Source organism: Pelmatolapia mariae, linkage group LG10_11, assembly GCF_036321145.2.
Source record: "Pelmatolapia mariae isolate MD_Pm_ZW linkage group LG10_11, Pm_UMD_F_2, whole genome shotgun sequence".
Classification (NCBI taxonomy): domain Eukaryota; kingdom Metazoa; phylum Chordata; class Actinopteri; order Cichliformes; family Cichlidae; genus Pelmatolapia; species Pelmatolapia mariae.
In genome coordinates this window covers 17,651,295-17,673,944 of record NC_086236.1, presented here as the reverse complement: position 1 = coordinate 17,673,944, position 22,650 = coordinate 17,651,295, and the positions used below count along the sequence as shown (strand labels likewise).

The window sequence follows — 22,650 nt, the reverse complement described above, 5'->3', positions numbered from 1 at the left end:
CTGTTACACTGGCTCACACTTACCACACTGTCTCTCATCAGCTCCATTGGGACAGTCTTTGTGTCCATTACACTGCAAAACTTGAGGGAGGCACTCACTCATGTTTCCACATGGGAATTGGCCAAGAGGGCATCTAACCCCTCCTTCCACCCTGCTGGTCTCCAGAGCTGAGAAAGGGAGAGGAAAATATAAGAAGAAGGTGCAAATTTATCCAGATAAGGATTAAAATACACAACAAAAATGAAAATAATACAAAAACATATTTAAAAGAAATTAAAATGGGCTGATAATATTACACTGATGCCTGTGAGTTAGGAGAGATCAACTCGTGTAGCTCTAGGCACCAAAAACGCCAAGTGCAGACCAAATTTACTCATAAAATTCATAAAGACTTCATCAATCTGAGGGTTTACTGTGTATTTTAAAAAACAATTTCAAAAACACCCTTAATGAATCCATCAAAGGTATCATTAAATCTGTGACTAGACTGCTTTTTTTCTTTTGCATCTGTGTCCCACACATAACGACTTGTAAACCATCGTGTCTGATCAGAGAATTCATGTATTTTAAGGTCTTTCACAGTAGGTCAGACACATGACTCTTTAGTTAGCATGACGTACTTTGAAACAAACCAGAAATAAATTCCTCATTATTTTTATTTATTTTTTGCCAGTTGTAAAGAAACATGAATTACTGAATGCAGACCTTTTCCTCACATAAAAGCATCACAAAATGTTCTGTCTTTTACGTGTTTTTTTTTTCCGTCCATTGGTTTTACCAGTAATCAAACCTAAATATACATTGGCTTTTTAGTGGTTTTTTCCATCTTCTGTCTTGAAGTATTTTTTTTCAGAGGGGGTTATTAGCTGCAGATTTTTTGGCTGCACATTCTTGATGCTCTGTTGAGCTGAGATCTGGGGGCTGTGGAGGTCATTTGAGTAGAGTGAACTCATCGCCATGTTCAAGAAACCCGTTTGATATGATTTGACATGGTGCGTTATCCTGTTGCCATCAGCCGATGGATACACATGAAGGGACAGCAACCACACTCAGGAGCTGTTGAGTTTAAACAATGCTCAGTTGGCACTGATGGGGCCAAAGTGTGCCAAGAAAATAACCATCAAACCATTATACCATCAGCAGCAGCCTGGAGCATGGATGCACGCTTTCCTGTTGTTAATGCCAAATTCTGACCGTACGTCTGAATGTTTCAGCAGAAATTGAGACTTATCAGCCTAGGAAGCAGTTTTTGAGTCTCGGTGAGCCCGTGCAAACTAGAGCCTAATTTCCTGTTCTTAGCCATGTAGTCCCCTTTTATCTTTTTTCAAAAAGTCTTGGTTGTAACCAATTTGTATTACATTTGCTTTCCTATCAGCTCGCAGCAGTCTAGCCATTCTCCTCTGACCTCTTTACAAGACCCCAGAGCACTGCCACTCATGGGATTTTTTTTATCCCTCTTTTTGGAACATCCTCTGTAAACCCTAGAGATGGTTGTGTGGGAAAATTCCAGCAGATCAGCCGCTTCTGAAATTATCAGACCAACACGAACAACTGTGCCACATTCAAAGTCCCTTAAATCACCTTTATTCCCACATTCTGCTGCTCAGTTTGAGCTTCAGCAGTTTGTATTTATTTATTTTTTTCATACCAAAGAGGTATACTAGAAACCAAGAGTGACAAATCCACAGGCTTTCTTAGCGTTAGCTGGTTCAGCAAACACAGAAATCTCTCTGGGCTATCCCAGCGACAGATATCATCTTTTTCTGCATTTGTCACTTTGTCTCTTCTTCTACACAAAATAGATCAAGTGTTACCTGCTTTCATTAAGAGGAACAGGGATGGGGAAAATAAAGCAAAACAGCACTGCTGGGGCTTAATTTACCATTTATCATTACTTATTATCTGTTATTACCATTATTTAATCATGGCAGCTGCTCACTAGAGCCTCATTCTGTTTGCTTGATCATGATACCGAAGAAAAATATTAAGGTCGGAAACTCAGACTAAAATGCTTAACCAATATTAACAGCAGGGCAGAAATGAATCAATCTGCAGAAACATGTAAAATAGCTTTTATCTAATGAACAATGAACCTGATGGTCTGTGGGCTTGAAACAATTACTGGGATTATTCAAACAAGCCAAAGTCTCATCTTGTTCATGCTGATGATAAACAGGAATCAGAGTGCGGAGATAAACCGTTAAAGTCCTAAAACCCAGAGTGTTCTTGTCTCCTTATGTAACATTATTACCTCATAAAACATGTGCAGCATTTCAACCTTAAAATACATGATTTTATTGGCTGTTTTGGATGTAAAACACAGTCCTGAGAAACACATTTGGCTCCTTAAGCTGTTCAATGCTCCAGTATGTACACACATTATACTAAAACGCTAAAGGAATATCAGTAATAGCTGCTTTAGCATGAACTCTGTGTAAAAACAGACAGTGAACATTTCAAAATACTTTTTTTTGTTAATTAAAGCAGTTCTCTTAAAGTTTCAGCAAGAAAACAGGCACATTTGTGACGCATCTTTCTTTCCTCAGAAACTCCCTATCAATTATCTACAATTTTGTATTGTTCTTGTCATATTCACTTCTCTATAGATTAACACAGTGGGAGTAAATAATAACCATCCACACCGTCATGGCACAGTGACCACAGATGTGAAGCGATCCGTGCCATGCATGAAAATGAACACGCTGAGTCATCGAGAGAGGGAAGCAGTGAGTTAGTCGGTTAAAGTGTTTCCGTCATCTGAAACATGAAAGGCAACCAAATAAAAGAAAATAAAAAGCAAACAACTGTATCATTTGCTGCTATTTGAAGTGGACAGGTGATTATGTCTAAGATAACTTGGTATTCGTTCTGAATCCAGATCACAAACGATGGGGATCTGCACGAATCCATTTGTAATCTTACGAGTTACGAAATTATTCTTGAAAACTGACAAGATATTTTTTATTTTTTATTTTCTTTTTGCTGATCCCTTATTTCTCAAGGGGTCTCCACATCTGCATGTTTGAATTGGCACTGAGTTTACACCGGATGCCCCTTCTGAAGCAACACTCCCATTTTTCTAGGCTTGAGCCCAGCACTAGGAGTTCTCTAAGTCATGACCCCTGAGGTTGGGTTTGTCTCTGCTCACAGTCTCAAACTGTGGATGTTTTGTATGTATGGTAAATGTGTTAACCAGCTACAGATTAGCACTCACAGTGTGTCATGGTTCTGGATCTGTGAGCCAGCGTTTATGTGTTTGGACTCTTGATTTTGGGCTATTTAATATTCTGAGGCTCTTATTATAGTTGTAATTCCTCTGTTTAATATTTGTGTTCTCGGTTCTTCTTAGTTTTGTTATGTAGTCTTTGTGTATCCGTTATCATGCCTCCCCTGTGTTCCACGTCCCATGTTTAGTCAGTGGTGAATCCATGTTTATTTTCCCTTTTGTGAAGTTTGTGTGCCTCAGTTTCAGTTTCTGTTTGTTGTCCTGTGTGCATCGTGTTCTGTTTTGTGACATTAAGTGTATTCAGTTTAGCTGTGTGCCCATGTGTCTCCTCTTCCCCTAATCACCTGCCTCTCCCTTTGTCCCTTGACAGAGCATTAGTCACCATCCCCTCCTAGTGTTTCTAGTTTTCCAGAGTTTGTTGCCTTTTATTAGAGATGGCACAATACCACTTTTTTATGTCCGATACCGATATCATAAATTTGGATATCTGCTGATACAGATATGAATCCGATATAGTGTATTTTATAATCAATACAACTGTTTTTTTTTAATATCTTGCTGCATTTTGTATAAGTTCATACTCAAGCTTTAAAAAACAAAACATTAAAGCTATTCTGTTATACCTGTATGCAAAAAATACACTGCACCCTAAATATTTCATAGTTCAGCAATACTGATCAATCTAATAAACTTAAACCTACACCATCCACGTTAAGCTTAACAACCGATATACAGAGCGATTGCCTCTTCTTCTCTCCCTCTCCTGTTGCTACTTGAAATCATGAAACTGATCAATGATCGGCTGATCGGCTTTTCTGTCGCCACTCCCATCTCTCATATTAGTTTATCGCCCACTTTGCACCAGAAAGAGGAAACCAGCGGATAAACAACAGCAGCACGTTTAAGCTTGATAAGCTGTTGTTAGAATTTTTTTAATATTACTTTCTACACCAGGATCCTTTTCTACGTAGCTGACGGCTGGTAACTGTGCAGGTAGGGCATTAACAGGGAAAAGGGGGGCACAAATAAATACTTTTCTTTCTTATTCTCATTTAAAATGTCTAGCTTTTAATGAATAATTATCTGAATCTTACAACCAAAGTTTTCATGTGATGTAAAATTTATAGAAGTCCATTACTGTATATAGTAACTATTAAGTCTAATAGTTAGTAGGATATGTACTCTTTTTTCTTTGGGAAGGTACCATCTGTGCAGTCTGCAATTCTGTTGAAGAAAGATGTTGAATCTATTTAATTATTGTAGAAAAATATTTGATTTCTGTGCATTTGTTTTACACATGCATTAAACTAAAGTCGATTACGTCGATTAAGCATCATGAGGCAGAGGGTGGTGGGTAGTTCCCTATGTTTTTTTGCTGGAAGTTGATTTGTTAGGTTGTTTAATATTTCCCCCAAGTACTCTTTAAAATACCAGAATAGGGAGGATGGTGTAGGTTTAAGTTTATTAGATTGATCAGTATTGCTGAACTATGAAATATTTTGGGTGCAGTGTATTTTTTTGCATACAGGTTTAACAGAATGGCTTTAATGTTTTGTTTTTTAAAACTTGAGTATGTCACAATACGGCTGTGTACAGGCAAGAGTGGGACCCAAACGCAAACTCGCAGAGACAAAAAGTAAACTCAAAAAACACAGCTTTATTGCTGGCGTGGATAGGAAACAAAGAATAAAACTAAACTGGGAAAACTAATACCAAATCATACATGGAAACATAGGGAGAATCACACAGCTATGTTGGAGGACGCAACACTGACAAAGAGAAACACGGGGCTTAAATACACAGAGGGATAACGAGGGGGAATGAGCCACAGGAGGAGAGCACAGCTGGGAGTAATTACACAGGACGAGACAAGGGAAGCAAAACTAGAAACACTGACATGAGACATGGACCTTCAAAGTAAAACAGGAAACACTGACTGAACTCTAGACATGCAAACTTAACAGCAACCGAAACAAAGCCACAAAAACAAAATGTCCATAAGAAAACCTGGAAATCACAAAATAGACCAAACCAAAAGTCCATGAAAGGCACTGGAGCAGAGGAAACAGTCTACAATCATTTCAGGGTGGCGACCATGACTCCAGGCAAGGAAAGTTCAAAAGCACCACTCAGGAGGCCGACCCGGAGGACGGCTACACAGGAGATAATACAGTTCAGGGGGCCGACGGCTTAACAGTCCGTGACTGAACACCTCAGGGGGCCGACCTGGAGGCCAGCGGCACAACAGCCCACAGTTTATTAGTTCAGGGGGCCGACCCGGAGGTCGAGGGCACAACAGTCCAAAGGTCAATGGTTCAGGGGGTCGGCCACAAGTCCAACGGTGGTGACGGAGCAGATCAGGGGGCCGGCCGCGCCGGCGGCGACATGGACGAAACCTGTCGGGCGGCTTGGCTGGTGGTCAATGGCGGCGTGGTACTGCACGAAGGCCCTCGGGTGGCTTGGCTGGTGGTCGATGGCGTAGACAAGACCTCTCAGGTGGCTTGGCAGGTGGTCGACGGTAGTGTGGATGTGGACGTGACCCCTCGGGTGGTTTTGTGGGTTTCCGTGGACAGGCTGTTTTGACAGGCCCTGGAAACAGCCATGCTGGACGTGGCTTGACAGGCGAGACGAGCAGAGGCGTGGCGTCGACCTCTGGCCGGGTCGTGGCAGGCGAGACGAGCAGAGGCGTGGCGTCTACCTCTGGCTGGGTCGAGGCAGGGCCAGGCAAGGCAGGGCCAGGCGAGGCAGGGCCAGGCGAGGCAGGGCCAGGCGAGGCAGGGCCAGATAATGGCGCTGCCGGCGACTGCATGGAAACTACTGGTGGTAGCGCTGCAGGCGACGGCGTGGGAGCCGCAGGTGGTGGCGCTGCAGCAGGTGTGGCAGGATGCTGGACGGGCTCAGCTGAACCTCCAGCTGGCGAGGCAGGGCCAGCAGGTGCGGAGACCTCTGGCTGAGGCGTGGCAGGGCCAGCAGGTGCGGAGACCTCTGGCTGAGGCGTGGCAGGGCCAGCAGGTGCGGAGACCTCTGGCTGAGGCGTGGCAGGGCCAGCAGGTGCGGAGACCTCTGGCTGAGGCGTGGCAGGGCCAGCAGGTGCGGAGACCTCTGGCTGAGGCGTGGCAGGGCCAGCAGGTGCGGAGACCTCTGGCTGAGGCGTGGCAGGGCCAGCAGGTGCGGAGACCTCTGGCTGAGGCGTGGCAGGGCCAGCAGGTGCGGAGACCTCTGGCTGAGGCGTGGCAGGGCCAGCAGGTGCGGAGACCTCTGGCTGAGGCGTGGCAGGGCCAGCAGGTGCGGAGACCTCTGGCTGAGGCGTGGCAGGGCCAGCAGGTGCGGAGACCTCTGGCTGAGGCGTGGCAGGGCCAGCAGGTGCGGAGACCTCTGGCTGAGGCGTGGCAGGGCCAGCAGGTGCGGAGACCTCTGGCTGAGGCGTGGCAGGGCCAGCAGGTGCGGAGACCTCTGGCTGAGGCGTGGCAGGGCCAGCAGGTGCGGAGACCTCTGGCTGAGGCGTGGCAGGGCCAGCAGGTGCGGAGACCTCTGGCTGAGGCGTGGCAGGGCCAGCAGGTGCGGAGACCTCTGGCTGAGGCGTGGCAGGGCCAGCAGGTGCGGAGACCTCTGGCTGAGGCGTGGCAGGGCCAGCAGGTGCGGAGACCTCTGGCTGAGGCGTGGCAGGGCCAGCAGGTGCGGAGACCTCTGGCTGAGGCGTGGCAGGGCCAGCAGGTGCGGAGACCTCTGGCTGAGGCGTGGCAGGGCCAGCAGGTGCGGAGACCTCTGGCTGAGGCGTGGCAGGGCCAGCAGGTGCGGAGACCTCTGGCTGAGGCGTGGCAGGGCCAGCAGGTGCGGAGACCTCTGGCTGAGGCGTGGCAGGGCCAGCAGGTGCGGAGACCTCTGGCTGAGGCGTGGCAGGGCCAGCAGGTGCGGAGACCTCTGGCTGAGGCGTGGCAGGGCCAGCAGGTGCGGAGACCTCTGGCTGAGGCGTGGCAGGGCCAGCAGGTGCGGAGACCTCTGGCTGAGGCGTGGCAGGGCCAGCAGGTGCGACGACCTCTGGCTGAGGCGAGGCAGGACCAGGCCTGGCGACGACCTCTGGCTGGGTCGAGGCAGGACCAGGCGTGGCGACGACCTCTGGCTGGGTCGAGGCAGGACCAGGCGTGGCGACGACCTCTGGCTGGGTCGAGGCAGGACCAGGCGTGGCGACGACCTCTGGCTGGGTCGAGGCAGGACCAGGCGTGGCGACGACCTCTGGCTGGGTCGAGGCAGGACCAGGCGTGGCGACGACCTCTGGCTGGGTCGAGGCAGGACCAGGCCTGGCGACGACCTCTGGCTGGGTCGAGGCAGGACCAGGCCTGGCGACGACCTCTGGCTGGGTCGAGGCAGGACCAGGCCTGGCGACGACCTCTGGCTGGGTCGAGGCAGGACCAGGCCTGGCGACGACCTCTGGCTTGGGCGAGACGAGACCAGGAGTGGCGGCTGCAGGCGATGGAGCAGGTGGTGGCGCTGCAGCAGATGTTGCAGAATGCTGGACGGGCTCGGCTGAACCTCCAGCTGGCGTGGCAGCGACCTCTGGCTGGGCCGAGCCGGGACCAGGCGAGGCAGGACCAGGCGAGGCAGGACCAGGCGAGGCAGGACCAGGCGAGGCAGGAACAGGCGAGGCAGGAACAGGCGAGGCAGGAACAGGCGAGGCAGGAACAGGCGAGGCAGGAACAGGCGAGGCAGGAACAGGCGAGGTGTTGTCCTCAGGCTGAGGCGAGGCAGGAACAGGCGCGGGAGCCACAGGTGGTGAAGTAGGTGGTGACACTGCAGGCAGAGGCACAGAAGCCACAGGTGGTGAAGCAGAAGGTGGCTGGATGGGCTCACTAGAACCCCCAGCTGACGTGGCATGGTGCTGGACGGGCTCCTCGGGCCCTCCAGCTGACGTGGCATGAGGCTGGACGGGCTCCTCGGGCCCTCCAGCTGACGTGGCATGAGGCTGGACGGGCTCCTCGGGCCCTCCAGCTGACGTGGCATGGTGCTGGACGGGCTCCTCGGGCCCTCCAGGAATGGAAGAAAACTGCTCCGCTGCTCGGGATCGCTGACGGCGTGAACGCCGTTTTCTCCGGGAAAGAGGAGGAGACGTGCCAGCCCTCGAATCCTCCAGTGGACCGGGCTGAACCTCCTCCGAGTCTTCATACTGGAGAGGCAGATCCGGGCAGATGTGTACGGTGGAAACGAGGAAGTCCTGGATGAGAGGGTTTAGCGCGCCAAATAGCCAGGGAAGTCCAGAAACCATCCTCTGCAGACGGATGGCTAACTCCTCCTGGTATTCTTCAAATGGCAGCGCAAACCATTCCTGGCATAGAAACTCCACCGCATAGATCATGTCCTCCCGGAGCTCAGCGGAGGGATTATGAGCTGCTGGGTCCATTGTCTGGTTGCGTCCTTCTGTCACAATACGGCTGTGTGCAGGCAAGAGTAGGACCCAAATGCAAACTCGCAGAGACAAAAAGTAAACTCAAAAAACACAGCTTTATTGCTGGTGTGGATGGGAAACAAAGAATAAAACTAAACTGGGAAAACTAATACCAAATCATACATGGAAACATAGGGAGAATCACACAGCTATGTTGGAGGACGCAACACTGACAAAGAGAAACACGGGGCTTAAATACACAGAGGGATAATGAGGGGGAATGAGCCACAGGAGGAGAGCACAGCTGGGAGTAATTACACAGGACGAGACAAGGGAAGCAAAACTAGAAACACTGACATGAGACATGGACCTTCAAAGTAAAACAGGAAACACTGACTGAACTCTAGACATGCAAACTTAACAGCAACCGAGGAGACAGAACATAGGGACCTGAAACATGGGACAGAAAGGCACAGTAGACACAACATGGACATAACGCCACAGGGAAAGAGTAAAACAAAACACAGAACCTCTTAGAAAATAAAATAGGAAACATAATGAAACGCAGACATGACTACATGAACTTGACAACAAAACAGACATGAAACACATGAAGGGCAAGGGAGACTAAACAAGGGTTGGAAGACACAAGGGGAATCTAATAACAAAGAACTATAACAACCTAGGCATGATGAAAAATGAACTGAAAACCTAGAGGGCTTAAACATAAACATAACCTAAAACTCCAAGACGCTGGGTCAAAAGACCCAGGATCATGACAGAGTATGAACTTATACAAAATGCAGCAAGATATTAAAAAAAACAGTTGTATTGATTATAAAATACAAATGCTCAACCAGACCGCCCACATGTCTCGCACGCCACAGCTGCTCTATCACGTGACGCATACCGCTCCGACTTGCTAAGGTCACGAGTTGGGCTACGCCATGTCGCAAGTTTTGTGAGATATTTTTGTGATATTTAATGGATCGGATTACATTTTTTATTTCTCTCCGATCCAATAATTTAGGTCAGTATCGGACCGATACATAATATCAGGTTGGTCCATCCCTACCTTTTATATTTTGTTGTATTTTTGTATTTACTTGTGAGTCTGCATTTTGGGTCCAAACTCGTCTCTTCACATCATGACACAGTGAGGTAAAAATGCTGACATTCACTTTGAATGTCCTCGGTCTCATCAGAATACAGATGTAAACAACGAGTCAAGGTTTTACTTCAAACCCACTGTGTCACAGAACAGGGCCAGTGCACACGTGGTTTATTAATCATTTATTATTAATGTGTAATGATTAGCTAGATCCAGCAGCTTTTATTGTTGTTTTTTGCACATTAAGCATAAAAAAAGAAAACACATTCAATGGAAGGCATAAATCCTAAGTGAATGTGACTGACCAGGGAATAAAGAAAAGACTTCACAGTTTTTGAAGCCCTCTGCCGATCACATCCACAATATGTTATGGATATTTTAATTCCCTAATTTACTTTCAGTTCATTGAAGTCATCCTCCCAAAAACTTCTCTCAGTGGTCTAGTCTCTCCTTAAAAAATGTGCCGAGGCGAGCGTTCTCTGTTGTTGCTTCTGGGCTCTGGAATAATCCGTCATCCCACATAAGAACCGGTCCAGTGATTCGCAATTTTAAATCAAACGCAAAGACAAGTCAAGCCTGAGATGCTTCATGGTTTTGTCAAACCATGTTTCTATTACATTAGATTTTATTTGTGCATTTAATTTTCTAATTTATTTTTTATTTAAGCCCTTTTATAAATTTAACCCAGGGCGTTTATACAATTTTATTTTGTTATCTCATTTCAATGGTTACTGTCATTTTTTTTTTAATCTTTGTTCATGTGATCTTGTTGCTATGTACACTTACAGTGTAAGTAAAGTTACCTGACTTAATGAGTGAGCTCTCCAAATAGGGAATTTTCCTTAGGGCTCATAGTGTTGGTATTTTAAACCGAATCCCCGTTTTCTTTGTGTCATGCCAGAAAATGTGGGCCCTGATCCACAGAGTTTTAATAATAGTGATTAACAGTACTGCAAAAATTTGCGATAGAAAACATGCAATTTAAACAATGCAACAATTTATTTTCAACATAAATATTAAGAAAAACAATGCACTTAAAGTTCTTTGCATGCCTTATATAATATGTAGAACAGGGATGCTGAACTCATCTTAAATCGAGGGCCACATACAGCTCACATTGATCCAATTTTCCAAATGGGCCAGATTTGAGTCTTTGAGGGTCAATTCAGGCCCCTGAACCTTATGATTGACACCACTCATGTAGAAACAACAAAAATTCCCTGACCACTTGTATGTGGTTTTTTGGGTTCGTGGCAGTTGCTGTGAAATCAATTTCTAAAGCCCCGGTCATAGAGACCCGTGAGTAACTCCCTAGTAAGCACTGGTTGCTAAGAAAAATAGATAATTCTCTATTCAGTTGACAAGAATAAAAAATTCTAGAAAAAAGAAAAAAAATAGTCCAATATACAATAAATAAACGATATAGTTAAAATAAAAGTGTGACAGGTGCATAGTGAGGGCTTACGGAAAGTTTCAGGCTTTTTAAGATTTACTACTGCTCGCTGGTGTTTAGTCAGTGGGTGTTTGGAGGCAAATTGCCATCTTCAGTGCAAACTACAGGCAGCCCTAGCAATCTGACACCAACCAAAGCAGTCTCAGGGAAGTTTGTAGCGTGGAACCCTCTTTGACGCCAGTCGAGGAATACTCACTTTTCCCTAGTGACCGAAGTGTCCTGCAGGCTGCCAGGACTGTGAGACTGAAGCTAAAAGCAGCAACTAATAAAAGAGAAAGTGAAATGTGGCTGTGACATCTTCTTTTCGTGAATGCCTGTTTCAGTACTTCGAAACCAGAGGTGTCAGTCATTTTATATCACGGACCACATACAGCCTGTCCTCCACAATGGAAAATAGCTGAAAATAAAAACAGGTATCACTGTAGCCAGCTCCTAATTCTATAAATTCTGCACTCAGCTTTGCATTGAAATGCAGCCAGACACTGCTCAGTTTGCATTTTGCTTCACTTTTTCCCGACACACTTATCCGGTGTTGTGCCAAAAATTGATTGTCCGCCAAAAATCGATTGTCCATATTTAAAAAGCTATAAATCACTCGTTGGACCATAATATGTGAAATTATGGTCCCTCGTGAACAGTATAATTCATATAATTCATCTTGAGCTACAAACAACATTCCTGTCACAATGTAGTTTTTGGCACTTTTCATATATCCTTTATTTATCCAGCTAAAGGGTCTGGCCAAGTGGGCGGCAGAAATTGCAACAATATAGCAATAGTTCTACAAAGATATTTTAATTGGTTATAATGTAGGTAAAATGATGAGGTCCTTAAGATACTTGCAAACATTATATTTCATATATAACCCCTTTGTCCTGTCCACTAGTCTATTTACCAATACGAGTAAGGACATTACAGATAAAAAAAACACATTGGCAGACGATCAGTTTTTGGCAGTTCCGCCATCTCTCTGTGTACCTGACCTGCACCACTACACTTGCTGTCTTGGAACGTCTGCCCCGTTCCTTCCTTCACATGATGGCCGATTGACTAGCTGAATGGTGTGCTAATCGGCCAGTCCCATCCCTGCCTGCAAGGATTTTCAGCAGGGCTTAAAATTAGTCTCCCACATACTAACGGGCCAATAATAACTGACACATAAAATTATCTCGTGGGGTGGATATAATTGTATCGGACACCGCATCCTGCCCATGGGCTGTACGTTTGACATACCTGGTATAAACTGTTGCTGCTGTTATGTCTATGACTGTGAAAGAAAACTCTCTCATGGGCACAAAATATGGCTCGAGGGTTAGAACAATCCCGTGAACCGTCTCAATCTCGCCTGAAGTCCTTAAAGGGGAAACATACAACCTGAAAACAAAATTCTATTTCACTTCATTTCAGCACATTTTAAAAAAATAAACTACAGCACCTCTTTGCATTTGCCCCTTTTCTTTCTTATTTTTTGCATATTTCTCCCAATTACGTGTTTCACATGATCAAAAATGTTAATATTAGACAAACTAACCCATGTAGGTATAAAGTGCAGGTTTTATTAAATTATTATTTCATTTAATAAGGGAAATTAATTGATTCAACTGGTTGTGCCATTCTTGATGGCAAGAACTGCAAATGGGCACGTGGATAACTGGCAATGAGTCTTTTACGTCACTGTAGAGGAATTTTGGGCCACTCTTTTTGGAGAATTGTTTTAATAACCATGAACGACATGTTTAAGGTCATGCCAAAGGATCTGAATTTGATTTAAGTCCAGACTTTGATTAGCCCACTACAAATCCTTCGTTTTATCCTTTTTGTTTTTGTGTTTTTGTTTCTTTTGGGGGCATTCAGAAGTGAATTTGCTGTTTAGGCTCATTCACCGGCTGTATAATCCAAGTGCTCTCGAGCTTCTGGACACTCTTCTTCAGGGTTTTCTGGTGGAGAGACGAATTCATGCTTCCATCAATTACAACAAGTCGTCCAGCAGCAAAGCAACCCCAGACCATCACACTACCACCACCATGTTTGAATGTTGGTATCATATTCTTTTTATGTGACTTTTTCACACATGGTCAGGTCAACTTTTTTTCCCTTAATAAATAAAATCAGCATTTGAACACTGCATTTTGTATTTGCGCTGCATGTTTTTGTCCAATATAAAATTTGTTTGATAAACTGAGAAACCGTAAGTGTAAGAAATATTTAAAAAAAAAAATGAAATCAGGATGATGGAAAATTTATTTTCACAGCACGATTCTTTTAAGTTTGTGATCTCATTCTTTGATTTTAAAGCCAGAACTTACTTGCGCAAAATTCGTGTAGTTTAGTATAATCCCGCACTGCATGCATCATGTTTTAATTCATGTTCAAATTGTTGGTGACTGAGTTGTTTGGTGGAGGAATTACAGGCCACTTCCATCAAAGGATCCACACTCTGTTCTGTTTTCGTGTATGATGAACATAGAAAGAGAGATACAGCCTGTTTTACTTGAAATATGACCACATTTGAGAGAACCGTCTGTCAAATTTTCCACCTCCACTCAGGCAGTCATGGAAGAAAACAGTATACCGGTGTCTCGAGAGTCTTCCAGTAACCATAAAGATAGACTTAATGTCACACCTTTGTCTGAGGCAGAGGGAACATTCACAGATAAAGAGAGCAGCGGAGAAAGAACACAAAGTGACATCATGTCTGCCTCTGTGCTGTCTGTTCACCTCGAGTGTTTCCATTCAGTCACCAACGGGTCAAATATCAGGTGATCAACACCAATACATACTCAAATGATGATTTTATGCATATCTGTAAATATATTAAAGATATTAATAAAATCAAAACTGCTTCAATTTGCAAATTTTCTCTCCAAATCTTAAAAATAAGTATGATATTGAGATAAGCTGAGGAGCCTCTGAGTCACATCACTGTAACTTCTGTCAGCACACTGACAAAACATAAATTAGCCCAAAACACTGAATTGTAAAAACCGTAATGGGTTTCACGACTGGCTGAATTATTGCTCTTACTTCACTGTATTTTCTGCAGTTGAACCTCTCTGGTCGCACAACTGGAAACATCTGTAGTGCAGGTGAGCCGTCTCACTGAACACAGAAATATGCCTGACCAGAAAGCTGGAAGGACTCGCGCAACCTGTGCTGTCAGCTGCTTGTTGATCCATGACTCATACAGATTCAGTCAGTAAACTCAAGAGCGTCCTGGACACTGAATTAAAATGTAAAAAATGGGGTCTGTTCTGTAAATATGTCTTAAATAAACTCTTGGAAGTGAAATACTGAGATGCAGCTGATACTTTCCTGCAGTGTGGATGTTGTGTGGTCTCTTGTTTGCCGCCTACTGACTCACACATGCCTCCGTCATTATGTTATTACTGCTCATTATTAATTTTCCCCCTTTTGTTTAAACCCCCCCCCCCCACCCCCCCAAAGCCTACAGTATAAAATACATATAATTTATTGATCTTCATATTAGTAAGTGGTGATTGTTCTAACAGTTAATTAGGCGCTTAGGCTTGCACTTGTTATCTAAAAGTATATAGATAACATCTTACAGTCAAACTTTTCTAATGCTGTGGGAGATACGAAGGTGAGTCTCAGGGTGGCAAGTTGTGGAGGAAATGTTCATTCATGTTCATTCATTTTGCAGTGAATGAAAGAAAAATCTGAAAAACGTAAAATAATATAATTTATACTTTAATACGGCATACTGGTTGATACACTTTCGTCCCGTTGAGCAGTTTAGCGCTTACATAGGCTCTCGGTAATGCAAATTCAAGCCTATCGTAGCCTCCGTATCGCATTCTGAATTTTAGGGTCTGTGTTTGTTTTGTTTCTCTCAGATCATTCTGCGCACACTGAAATGAGCACTCGCAGTCTGTTTTAGACTTTTTCACCCTCTGCGGCAGTAATAGCACTTCAGTCCGTCTCAGATCACTGCAGGACAGACGAGACTCTTTGAAAGGGGAGCGCATGGATTCAATCCTGCAGTTAACAGTGTAAATAATGCTGCGCAGATTTTTTCCTCCTTCGTGTTTCTGGATATTCGTGTCCATCAAACATGCTGGCACATGCACAAAAAATAAAAAGTTTGAATCTGTTTAGAGGACGAAGAATAATTGAAATAACCTATTGAATGCATTAAAGGGTCTTTACCTTTCAAATGATTGTGGGTCAAGTGGATGAGCAACATGACTGCAGGTATATTCATCCTGAGGCTGTGAGGTTGTCCTGCTCCCGCTGCGCTCCGGCCAAATAAAAATAACCTGCAGGTCGCCAAATAAAATACAGGAGTAAAATGCGAGTCCGACCAGTGTCTCAGAGCATGTCCGACATGTGGAATTTAGAAAAAAACAAACCCCTCAAAATGTAGGATTACTATCGGGTTAAGCATGTACCGTGCAAAGTTAAACCGAGATGGTGCTTAAATACATCCCGATACCACTGTGGACTTCCCGGAGCTCAGTGGATCTTTCTCTCCTCTCTCTCTCTCTCCCTCAGTGGGTTGGCTTTATTGGGATGAAGGTTAAGAGCCTCCCCAGAAAATAACATATTCATTCACCTCTTGCCACCCTTGCCTTGTTTATGCACGGCTGCAAATTAACCCCACCACATCATCTAGTTTTAACTCGATACCTCGATACCTGTTCAAATGCCTCTCGTGTAAAATATATAAAAATGTATATAAAATGTATTGCAGAACTGAATTTGATAAATGAATGCTCCTCACTACTAAATTCACAGAGGAGGTGTATTACTGCTTTAGCCTCACCTGCTAACCAGGTTATAAGACAAGATAAAATAAGATAAGATAAGATGCTACATCTGAAGGTGCATTAATACGGAAAACCCCCCACAATGAAACACAGACATGTAACAGAAAAGTCATGAAAGCAGACATCAAAAAGTAACAAACATAAATAAACAGGCATGTTGCTTAAATCACACACAACCAAATTATTGGATCCGAGAGTTATACTGTCCAAATCCAAATCCAATTTATTTATATAGCACATTTAAAAACAGAAAGTTTGCCCAAAGTGCTGTACAGAAACAAAGGGGTAAAACACAAGATAAAAACACTGACACTCACATAAACACATAATAATACACATAATAAACATATCAACTCACACCAGTCTAAACGCTATCGAAGAAAGTGTGTTTTCAAAAGTGACTTAAAAACAGGAAACGGAGATGCCTGTCTAATATTGAAAGGCAGCGTATTCCAAAGTTTGGGAGCCATAATTGAAAAGGCTCGTTCTCCTCTATGTTTTAGCCTAGATTTTGGGACAACCAAAAGCAGCTGGTCGGCTGATCTAAGGGCCCGCAAAGGAATATAAGGCTGAAGTATCTTGGAAAGGTATGGGGGACCAAGGCCATTTAGGCATTTATAAACCAGCGTTAGGACTTTGAAATAGATTCTGTCATGAACAGGAAACCATTGAAGAGAGGACAGGATAGGTGTTATATGTTCGTGCCTGCGGGTATCAGTGAAGAGGCGGGCAGCAGCATTTTGAATGAGCTGAAGATGTGCACGAGATCCTTGGGCTGACTCGAACATAAAGTAACACTGTGTGTTATCAGTGTTAGGAGTGTGTATTTAGTATCTTTACTGCCCATGTGAAGAAGCTATTTCTTAATCTACTTGTTCTACTTTTGATGCTTCTGCACTTCCTTCTTGAGGGCGGTATGGCTGAACGAGTGGTTTCCAGGATGAGGCGGTTTCAGATTCTTTTTGCTCTGGTGAGACATCGAGAGCTAGCAGTCTCATCCAGAGAGGGTAAAGGACATCCTATAGTCCTTTTTTTTTAAAAGCTGACCTTAACACCATTTGCAGTCTTTGCTTGTCAGCCACACTACAGCTGACGTACCACACAGCAATCTCAAATGACTGTACACTGCCAACCACAGAGTGGTAGAAGCTCACCAGTAGCCTCACCTCCAGTTAACTCATCTGTTAGGTGACCATGAAAGATCCTCAGAGATATGAGTTCCCAGGAATTTAAAGGTGGGGACGGGGACATCTGCACATTTTACTATTGCATTGGTGGGGTGGGTGGGAGTACAGTCGTGTGTTTATGTTTATATGGCAAAAGGGAGAAGCGACCCAGCTTATTCACTACAATGTCAGGTATGATGGTATTAAAAGTCGAGGGATAGTTGACAAAGAGCATTCTTACAGCAGATCCAAGGCATTCCAGGTGACTAAGAGCAATATGGAGGGCAGTGAAGATGGCATCACTGCCGGATCTGCTTGCTTTACAGCCAGACTGATGGGGGTTAGTCTTTGATCTGTTGAAGCACCAGCCTTTAAAGCATTTTGGTCCCACAGGTGTAAGAGTGATGGGTCTGAAGTCACTGAGGCTGCTAATGGTCGAATTCTTGGGATCAGGGGTTATGGTAGCAGATTTAAGACTGTGAACAAGACTTTGTTCACAGTGAGTCTCTCCGTGATTACGTTTTTTTTTTGTTTTTGTTTTTTTAAATTCTGGCTCAAAATAGAGAGATATTGTGCTTATTTATCTCTTTTCAGGTTCAAATAACCAGTTTTTGCCTTTAGTTTAATCTTTTCAGTGGCTGTGATTTGTTTTTCCTTTTGTGTGATGAGACTGTGTCTTGGTACAGAAAGCAGGTGGTTGGTCTCATCACGCAGTGGCATACGTTGTTCTTTTCTGGCCTCAACTCTGGTGTTTGGAGGGCATCACTGGCATCAAAGCTGCTGTGGTACCATCAAGATGTTTAAATGTTGACTGATAGTTCGATGATGTCAATATCAAAGAGCTTATTGCGATTAAAGAGACAGCAGTCTGTGACACAAAGATGGTTTCTTGCTGAATAATAGCAACTAAATATTCCTGGAAGCGAGTCTCGGAGGTGGTGAAATCTGTTTTGTGTATGTCCGTGTGCTGTGCATCTATATTCACGAGGAGCCAGTTTCAGACTTTGAGGAAAAATTTTGGAAGTGAAGATATTTTATGTGCTGTGCTGAGTGTTCCCTGTATGACGCTGAGGGACGGGAATACTCAATAAAGCTGAAATGAGTTGGCACAGCGCAACTTTTCTCTGGATGTTCCTCGTGAGATGACAGGGTTGAATAACAGCTGTTCTTATTCTCGTGCTCTTCTCTCGGTCTCACTGAAGAGCCTGGGGATGCACTTGGTAACATCTTTGTTTTCCAGCTGATTTCTCAGAAAACACAATTTGATATAGTTCAGACGGTACGTGTTCATTTATCATCAAATTCAAAAGATGGAGCTATTATTTCACTCTTGCAGAAGTAACGTGAGCTGGAACAACAGTGACGTGCAGCTCATGGCACAATACTCAGTGAAAGCACTGTAGATCATTTAGAAAGAAAGAAGTAGTGCAGGTTATGTTATACTGCTGGCTGTTAGCGCTCACCACAAATTACTGGTAATTCCATTGTTTTTGCTGTTATATATATATTTTCAGTTTTCCCCATTAGTTCAATATATCAAGTCATGAAATCACTTGCAGCATTTGGCACAAAACTGGGAGAAATTCTTAAACAACCTCCCAATAAAACACTTTTTTTCTCACACAGTCAAACGCTGAGAGGCACTAAGGAGGATGGAGACATAATAAAAGACCCCTGCCATCCATTTGGAATCAACAAACAGAGAAACAAAATCTACCAAACTAACTTTCAGGAGAACTTAGTCCTCACCACCATCTGCAGTGGATTTTGTTTGGAATGACAAATGCACACCAGCTGAAGTGGTTCATCGCACAAATAGGGGAAAGGGCTTATGTTGTCGCCTTATATTTATTCAGCAGGAGATTGTAAACAGCTGGAAGGGGAGACCGTTTTCTCCTTTCTGTTGCGAGAAGCGCTGCATTAATCAACATCTATGGACACGAGAGATCAGAAAAGGGAGCGTTCTTCCTCGTCCTTCATCACTACAACCCACTCGTTCATTCAGTCACAAAGAGTATTCAGTATTTAAGTTTGTTTCAGGAAATCAATTCTGAAATGTAAGTTATTTAAGATTTTAATAGACAATAAAATTAAAAAGCCAGAAAAAAGGCTAAATAAAAACTTCTCCCATTTTGCATTTAATTGATTTTGACTGTGTGAACTGCACACACTGCAAATTGCTGCAGATGTCTGTTAAATTATTGAAAAAGCTATTAACAACATAATCACAGTAACTTGCTTGTTTAATAATATGAAACAAATACTTTTTTTTTTTTTTTACTGGAGTAACATCAATCATGAGGTTTTGCTAGTAATTAAGCCACTACATATGATGCACACTGATGGGAAACATTTTTTGCTCTATTCATGTCAAAACACGTTTCTCTGAAGTTATGCAAAAATAGGTTTTATTGCTTGTTTTTTAAACAAAGCATTTGTACATAAAGATGAACTCTCCCCTTTTTTTCTAACACGGTGTCCTTGCCTCTGTGGCGTACAGTTACCTCCAAAAGGTTCCACTGCAAGAAGAATTATCCTGAAAACAACTTAAGAAAACACCAGCAAACGCTGCAAAAGCACACAAAACACAACGGAAACAGGAAAAACGACAAAAGAAATAGGAAAAAAGAAAACAGAAATAGGAAAAATGAAAACAGAAATAGGAAAAAGCAGATTTCCAAAAGCACAAGGGAAGTGTTTCTGGGGAGACAATAACCCGACGGACCAGTTGCAGGAACCAAAATATCCTAAGAATTGCGCTGGGAGACACTTAAAAGAAGCGGAGGATCTATCGGTTTTGTGAGGAAAGAAAAGATGAAAAGTGTGTTAGCCTAACTATTAGCCTAAAAATCCGTCATCAGTATTATATGAATCATGATAAAACACACCTACCATGTTTTGGGTTCCTGCAACTGGTCCGTCGGGTTATTGTCTCCCCAGAAACACTTCCCTTGTGCTTTTGGAAATCTGTTTTTTCCTATTTCTGTTTTCTTTTTTCCTATTTCCGTTGTCATTTTTCCTATTTCTGTTTTGTTTTTTCCTATTTCCGTTGTCGTTTTTCCTATTTCCGTTGTGCTTTGTGTGCTTTTGCAGCGTTTTTCTTATTGCTGGTGTTTTCTTAAGTTGCAGTCCGTTTGGCCTCTCAGGGCCACCGTATGAAACGGCAGATCAACAATTTGAATCACTTGGGAGTAAATACATTGGAATAATAAGCAGTGTATCATTTGACATGACAGTGGTTGTTCTAACTTGCACCACCACATAAATAAATATGTGATATTCTGATAATGACCCATAACAAACTTTTTGTAAACTACAATTCCTTCAATTGCAACTATTTCTGCAGTGTTGGCCAAACCTGTTTGACCATGCACTGTAACAGCCATAATAATAATAATAATAATAATAATAATAATAATAATAATAACAACATTACAGCACAAGTAAATCAGTAAAGCACACACATGAACCCAGTTCATTCATTTCTACCTGCGTTTAAAAACTCTGGCAAAAACAAAAATATTTTTATGTCTTAATATTTTTCTTCGCTCAGAAATGTAATTAATTTGATTTAATTACTTCTTGCTCATTTTTGGATAATTTATAATGTTCGTCTTGTCGCCCGGTTGTCTGTTCGTGTCTGTCTGCACTGAAAATTATATTTTTAATGGAAAAATTAAGTTAGTCTTTATGACATTAATATTTCTGATGAATACAAGTAATGAATACAGTCAAAGGAGTTTGCAAAGAAAAGTGTCTGGACTTCTATAAGTTGCTTGAAGACGTTTCACCTCTCATCCGAGAAGCTTCTTCAGTTCTAAGGTCAAATGGCCGAGAGTCCCAGATTTAAACCCTGTGGGAGTATCCCCCCAAATCACCAGGGGGTCCTTTGTCCCTCTTTGGGGGGATACTCCCACAGGGTTTAAATCTGGGACTCTCGGCCATTTGACCTTAGAACTGAAGAAGCTTCTCGGATGAGAGGTGAAACGTCTTCAAGCAACTTATAGAAGTCCAGACGCTTTTCTTTGCAAACTCCTTTGACTACGATGACCTGGATGACTGAGAACCTTCACAGACATAATGAATACAGTATTTGTGTATTATAGGAGATGGTGTTTGTTCTGTACTTTTACTAGAGAGAAATGTATTTGTGCCACATTTACTCAATCAGTCAGTTGTAGACACATCACATATCATAACTGGACTACATATACTTCACATTTTGCATTTTTTTTCTCCATATTTTCACTTTAGAAATATCACCTCCCTTCTTAACCACTAATTTGGTGCCATCTTTCATCTGAGATCATTTAATAAGATTATAACCAAGAGCTTGATGTTCTCGCATGATCAAATCAATTATATTTTTTTTGCGTTTTTTTCTCTCTCTCTATGCTGGCATCTCTCTGTGTCGTTCTACTGTCTATACATCACAGAAATACATCACATGACTCACACAAACTTAAACGTGGGCTTGGATAATAACTAATTCTCTGTGTGTGTTTTTGTTTGTTTAGAGAGGAGGCTCCTTCTGGCATATCCACCATTCAACTTGTGACAAGATCTGCTGATTAACTCACTGGTAACGCCTCACACTCCTGGTAACGTCTTACTTCTTATCTGCGTCAGTTTCTGTTTTGGATTTCAGTCTGTGTTTCTGTGCAGACGTCCCAGGGTTTGCAGAAGTCCTCATGCTTTCTTGGTGGTGGTGGTGTGTGTGTTTGTGCGCCCACATACCCCCAGCATTATATCTGCCATCTTCTCTATAATTCACAGGTAGCAAGTTCCTCTGTCTCTAATAATTTGTGAATAAGCTTTTTGAAGTTTTCACAGTGTTCTGTGTGGATCTATCATTCTGTTGGTCTTATGACAGAACGATCTGACCACCATGGAGCCATCGCCTCAGAACACAATTACATCCCTAGGAGAAGAGCTGAATGAACACAAAGATGTCTTTTATCGCGTTACTTTGAATCGAGACATTCTGCTCCAAAACGTTGGAGAATTTGGTGGAATGATGCAATTCACATGTGCACAAACCCAACCCTTACATCTGCATCTGCCCCTCACACCTCTGCTCCGTCTCCTCCATCCACTCTACTGGAGCCTTCTAAGAGAGCACTGCACTCACCTGAACCAGTTCGCCCATGAGTTGTAAAAAGCCACTGATTTGACTAAATGGGGACACGTGGTCATTAATCCAAATGACGTGGCGTCATATGCTGAATTCGTTAACAATTTTAAAAGTGTGTTTATTAAAGGATCTAGTTCGGATGCAATACTGGCTAAAAGACCGAGTGAGAGGAAAAAGCACTTCACGGTGCTTTCCTTCATGACCTGATAAAGCTGACGAAATGTGAGTTGGTTGCAAAAGACTTGCCAGTCACCTTTGACCAACTTCTGTCTATAACTTTAGTCACCATCCTCTCAAAGTTAGATCTCCAGAACGTAAGTGATGTGGACCGACCACAAAAATCTGGTATACATCCAAATAACTGAACTCCCACCAAGAAAGGTGGTCATTACT

The 22,650-nt window shown here is 43.3% G+C and overlaps 1 protein-coding gene across 1 annotated transcript in view; it reads right to left on the bottom strand.

Annotated features, from left to right (window-relative positions):
* rxfp2a (relaxin family peptide receptor 2a) overlaps nucleotides 1-15,566 on the bottom strand; it is a 48,112-nt gene extending 32,546 nt beyond the window's left edge. Inside the window, exons 1-2 of the mRNA XM_063486598.1 lie at nucleotides 15,338-15,566; nucleotides 24-167 (exon numbers count right to left, since the gene is read on the bottom strand). Of these exons, the coding sequence (XP_063342668.1) occupies nucleotides 24-167; nucleotides 15,338-15,392 (199 nt within the window). The 5' untranslated portion in view covers nucleotides 15,393-15,566. The remainder of the gene's footprint in view (nucleotides 1-23; nucleotides 168-15,337) is intronic.
* Between the last annotated feature and the right edge of the window lie 7,084 nt (nucleotides 15,567-22,650).